Raw genomic sequence first — 6000 nt, 5'->3', positions numbered from 1 at the left:
TGTCAAGTGTCTGAGCTCATATTTGAACTCAGGTCCTCCTGACTCCAAGGCCAGCGCTCTGTCCACTGTACCACCTAGCTGACCCTCACCTCAGTTTTCTTAGCTATAAAATAATAAAGGGCTTTTCTGTGGAAGAGGATTTAGGCAGATGTGCATGGCCCCTAGAACCTCAACTAGGAGGTTACCCAGAGGCATGTTTGAGATTGTGGTCAGGGAAAAAAAATCCTAACAATCAGATCTCTATTAAAATGCATTTGGGAAGCAGATAATGATTCTCTTTCATTGGAAGTCTGTGAATGTCTGTTGGAAAAATGATGCTCTGCTGATTTCTTTTTATATTTGAAAAGTTTCTAGAATTTGATCATTTCTCTCCAGTTCTGTTAATATCTGAGACCAGGCCTTTGTCATCCCTCCTGCCCTTACCTTATTATCTTCATCTTAGAATTATAGAATATTAGAGCTGGAGGAGACTGTAGAAATCATCTTAGCTAACTCCCTCATTTACTGAGGAAGAAACTGAGAGAGTAGAGGTTGTGGTTTTAGATCTCACCAGTGAAAATCTGTCTTCTTTTAATTAATTAAATTATTAATTTTAATTAACTAATTTGAAAATTAATTAAATTCCTCTTTTAGGCCATCTGACCCTCAATGATCAATCATCCAAATCAATAAGCATTTGTCAGGCATCTGCTTTATGCCAGGTGCTGTACTTGGTTCTGGGGGTACAGAGCCAAAAATAAAACAGCACTTGTCCTCATATTCTAGACCTGATATTCTAGTCCGGGATAACATAGGTACATCAGTCTAGGCAAAATGGATGAAAGGGGATTTGTTGGGGGGAAGACCTTAGCCCCTGGTTTTGGAGAGGGGATTAGGAAATCAGGAAAGGATCAAGATCCAGGTCTTGGATCAAGAAAGGGTTCATGTGGAAGGTGGTGCTTGATCTAATCCTTGCAGGAAACTTGGGATGTGTAAGAACCTAAAGTGCTGAAGGAGTGCTTTTGTGGCATGCGGTGATAGCCTTACAAAGGTTCAGAGGTAGGAGATGGCATATGTAAGGAGCAGTAAGAAATAGAGGATGGGCTTTTTTAAGAAAAGTGAGAGTTGAGGGGAAGGATTGTGTCAAATGGAACTTGCTGACAGCAGATTGGGCACAAGTGTCCAGGCCTGGCCTTTGATCATTCTGTCTCTGCAAGGATACTGGAAAGTGATGTCTGTCACAGCTTTCTGGTCTACCAGCATTCCTGTGGTGTGCTTGCTCTGCCTCTGTATGATTTGTATTAACTCCCCAATTGATGGCCAGCCAGGATTTGTTCTATTTTGGCTCAGTAATAAGGGCAGGGTAGAAGGTTCTACCTCTGGCAAATGTTAGAGTGACCATTTTACAAAGTCTTCCATTTGCCAGGTTGATAGTTGAGAGGGAAGCAGGCACAGTTTGGCTGCAGCCATTGGTTTCCAACAAACCTGCAGCCTGGGCTGGTCTGCTTGCGGTGCCAGGCAGTGGTAGGAACACTTGACTTTGAGTCAGAAAGCTTGGGGTTTTGCTTTGTGGCTTTGATGGTAAGCAGATCCCTTCTTCTCTCAAGGCCTCATTTTTCTCATCTGTAAACTGAGGGAGTTGTTGTAGATAATCTTTCAGTTCCCTTACATCTCCAAGTCTTATTATAAAGTAGCCTTCAGGGCCTGGCATCACACTGGTGCCATACAGCTCCCATACCTGTCACACTTATTGCTGTGGCCCTACTGAGGGTCTCTTGTTTCCCATGAGTCTCCTGCCAGCCTTGTGTCCGAGCGGAGTATTATTAAATGCCTCTGTGTCAAGAGCAGTGCTAGGAGCTGTGTGGTGGAAAGAGCTGGGAGCTTTGAGCTAGGCCTGTTTCCTCCTTAGAATATGGTCATGACATCTGGGCTCCTTCCCTCGTAGGGTTGTTAAAGGCCTGGTTTCAAGTGTTCATTCTTCTACTTAGTTCCCATGTGACTCTGGGCTAAAGCTTTCCCCTGTGTTGAATCTCACTTTCCTCCTATATAAAATGAGGGGGTTGGACACCTCTCTTTGTATACCCATATTTGGCTTTACTTGTGTTGTTTACTGGGTACAGCTTGGTTTCCCTGCCCATCTCTCTTCAGCCAATTTTGAGGAGTGAAGTTGGGTTTAAAGAAAGCTTCTTTCCTCTACTTCTCCCATTGGACTTGATCACACAGTACAGCCCTGGTCAGTACAGATTTTGCCTAAATGAGGACTCTAGAATCAAGCCTTTTATGGCTGCAGTTTTGGAAACATTACATTTCGAGTTCCTGGCTTTTGTCTGCGGAGAAGAGGAGTTTGTGATAGAAGTCAGAGAAGCCCTAACTGAGTGTGGTTACATGATTAAGGACACGTTTGGTTTCTTGCTTAAAATAAGTTCCATCAAAACATGCGGATTTCCCTTTGTGATATTTTATCTTTAGGATATTTTGACTATTCTTTCACATGGATGTTTGTGTCTTTTGTTTACAGGCAGCTATCAATGGTGTAATCCCACAAGAAAATGGCATTCTCCAAAGGTATGTAAGAATGTGTTCAATGGCAACGAGGTGTGATTTTCCTTTGGGAAGTTAGAAAAGAGTGAATTCTATTTCTTACCTTTAAAGTGACAAGATAGTGATTTCTGATGAGCCCTTTAAAGATAATATTCTGCTGGTCCCCTCAATGGGAACAGTTCCTCTACCCCGCACCCCCACCTGCCTTGGGAAGATGCTTCATTTCTTTAAGAGCTAACTCATAAAATATCTATGCAGGTGCTGCCCTCCCCCTTCCCCCTGACTCCCCTGTTGTAGTGTGCGCTCACTTCTGCCCCATCTCTCCCTGTCCTCCTCCTCTCGTATTTATCCTGACACTTTTCCTGTCTCTTCTTTTGCCTCCATCACATAGAATGGTAGAATAGGAAATGATGCTATATCAAGTCTGACTCCTTCATTTTACACATAGGGAAACAGTTGCAAGGTTGGAGCAGCTAGGTGGTGCCATAGTGCGCAGAGCTGGGCTTAGAGCCAGGAAGACTCATCTTCCTGACTTCAAGTCTGGCCTCAGACACTTCCTAGTTGTGTGACCCTGGAAGTCACTTGTTTGCCTCAGTTTACTCATCTATAGAATGAGCTCGAGAAGGAGATGGCATACCACTCCAGTATGTCTGCCAAGAATATCCCAACTGGGGTCACGGAGAGTTGGACACAACTGAAATGACGGCACAACCACAAAGCCAGCAAGCTTAGTCAATGTCACGACCACAACTCAGGCCTGGACTTTCTGATTCCAAGTCTAGCGTTCTGCCCACTCCACCAGGCAGCCTCTCACGTGTATTCCCAAATCTTGTTGTTTTTTTGTGTGTTTTCCCAGTTTGGTAAAAACAAGCTTGTTGAGGGTAGGGCCAATTGCTTATACTTCCTTGCATCCCCCACAGACTCAGCATCGATTGCATAGGAGACTTGATTTCAATATTGGCGAAAATACAAAAATAGCTAGTTATTTTTTCTCTGCTCCTCAGGTCCCCAAAGTTCCCATTAAGTGATAGGCATTTGGTAGGTGCTTGGTAAATATGAGGAGATGATGGAGCATTTTGCTAAAAGAGCCTTCACACTGTTACAGAAGTCCAACCTTCAACATAATTAGCAAGGTCAACAACTTCCCAGCCCCTAGTGTGGTGTTTTTTCTCGTAGCATACTTTTTTGCATATGTGCATATTTCATCCTTTTATCCCTCACCATCAGCAGAATGCCTTGTTTATATTAAGTACTTAAGGAATGTTTGTTGAATGAGGGGAATTATCATAGAGCATTTGTTATTCATCAGAATCTGCTTCTTGGCAGGCATCATTGTTCATTGTACCAGGGTCCTTTAGCATGTCTGTAGCCAGGATTGGCACAACACTTTTTCTCCCTTGTGGATAGCAGCTTTTTTGAGGCTTTTCCCATTCAAGCCAAGAAGCATCTATTAAGCATCTTCTCTGTACCAGAAACTGGATAAACACTAGGGATATCCCCCCCACCCCCACCCCCAACAAACAAACAAAACAAAAAACATTCCAAAATAGGTCCTGCTGTCAAGGAGATCACAGCCTAATGGGAAAGGCAATATGTAAACAACCATGAACAAACAAACTATATTCAGGATAAATTGGAAATAATTAGCAGAGAGAAGGCACTAGAATTAAGGGGATTGCTAAAGACTTCTTGTAGAGGGTAGACTTTTAGCTGAGATTGGAAGGAAGCCAGTAGGCATAGAGGAGGAGAGAGAGAATTCTAGGCTTGGGAGATCCCAGGGGAAATCCCCAGGGTCAGGAAAGGGAGTATCTTGTGAGAGAATCAGTAAGGAGGCCAGTGTTAGTTAAGGAGAAAGGGGAAGGTGGCAGGTTTGAGAGAGAGACAGAGACAGAGACAGAGGATTTATTAAGCACTTATTATATGCTGGGAAGTAGGTTAAGCTCTGGGGACACCTCTGAGGGGCCAGCCTGCTGGTGTGAACTAGGGACAGACTGGAGAGTGACTGAGAAGGAAGGGGTTTGAGGAAAGCAGAAAAACTTTGGAATATCTTCTGTGGAGAAGTGAGGTAGGGAATGACTTCAAGAGGAATAAAAAGATTACCTTGCTGCAGTGAGGACCCATTTGAGATTAAATAACATAAATTTGTAGTGAACTTCTTCAGCATGGTTATGTGATTTCCTCTACTTTTTTAGCAGCTTATGAGTAGACATGGAGGAGGAAGATAGTGTGAGAAATTCAGGAATAGGATTTGGCAAGGCCTGAGCAATCACAGGAAAAGGCAAGAGGGGACTGGAGAGTAGATGATATTGTGGAATTAAACTAGTTATAGAAAGGGTTCAGATTGGGAAGAGAAGAAAGTAGAGCAAGAGGAGGGGTTATGATCTGGGAAAGTACTAATAGGTAGAGGGATTGGAGATGATAGTAAAGGTGAATAGGTGTAAGGAGAGTAAGGCATAGAGAGAGTTGAAATGGCAATAGACGATTGGGGGGGCAAGCAGGATGGATGCAGAGGAACACTGTAACTTAGGTTCTGAACTGCTTGAGAAAGGAAGGAAAATCATAGGGCCAGTAAGTAACAGCCATCACTCTTTGGATGAGGTGATAGATATGGGTGCAATGAACCCCAAAGGTGAGGATATTACTGAACGATGACAACAATGGGAAAGTCTGGAAGGGACAGAAAACAAGGAATATTCTGACTCCCTCTATAGAAGAGGTGTCAAACAGTGACTGCTGGTTGCATGTGGTTCACAATATTCCCAAATGTGCCCTAAACCAGATGAAAATATAATTGGGAAATATTTCACAAAGTAAATAAAAATATAATAAAGCAGATTATGTTAATATGTGGTTTTATAAGTCACTATATAGTCTGCAGAGATCCTTACATGTGGTTAAGTGACCTTTGTTTCTATTTGAGTTTGATAGTACTGTTCTGTTGGACCAGCATGTTGGCGGGTAGGTATGAGAGAGAGTGCAGACAGTCATGGAAAGGAGATACCAGTGAGTATCAGGAGGTAAAACATGTTTATGAAACAGAGGTCTAAAGTGAAGGAAGTTCGCTAATTACAGAATAGGAATTCCAGAGGGCATGGTATACACAAGAATTTGAAGGGCTGTAATATGGGAGAGGGGTTAGAATTGTCCTGTCTTGCCATGGCAGGCAAAACTTGGAGTAGTAGAGAAAGGTTGCAAGGCACAGATTTTGGCTTGATCGAAAATGCCTCCTAACAGAGGTGAGTGGAATGGGCTGTCTTGGGAAGGGGTGGGTTGTGTCCCCTGTTCCTCTCTCGAGATTTCCAAGCAAAGGTTAGATGGCCCTTTGATCAATACATTTAATTGAGATTCTTGTTTAGACTACATGCCTCTAAGGTTCCTCTGAGCTCTGACTTTGTGCAGTTCTGTTCACAGTCCCATTGTTGCACGAATTCTTTAGCTTGGCATAGGGTCTTGATATGTGTTGTTGGCACTGTTAGTTGA

At 43.1% G+C, this 6000-nt stretch overlaps 1 protein-coding gene across 1 annotated transcript in view; it reads left to right on the top strand.

Moving 5' to 3' along the window:
- Positions 1 to 6000, top strand: part of FAF1 (Fas associated factor 1) — a 427400-nt gene that overhangs the window by 107877 nt on the left and 313523 nt on the right. The window contains exon 3 of the mRNA XM_027837985.1: positions 2498 to 2544. Coding sequence (XP_027693786.1) covers positions 2498 to 2544 — 47 coding nt within the window. The remainder of the gene's footprint in view (positions 1 to 2497; positions 2545 to 6000) is intronic.

This window comes from Vombatus ursinus, unplaced genomic scaffold (genome assembly GCF_900497805.2).
Source record: "Vombatus ursinus unplaced genomic scaffold, bare-nosed wombat genome assembly UNPS02014825.1, whole genome shotgun sequence".
Lineage (NCBI taxonomy): Eukaryota > Metazoa > Chordata > Mammalia > Diprotodontia > Vombatidae > Vombatus > Vombatus ursinus.
The sequence above is the reverse complement of the archived record's forward strand: the minus strand, read 5'-3'. Positions and strand labels throughout refer to the sequence as shown.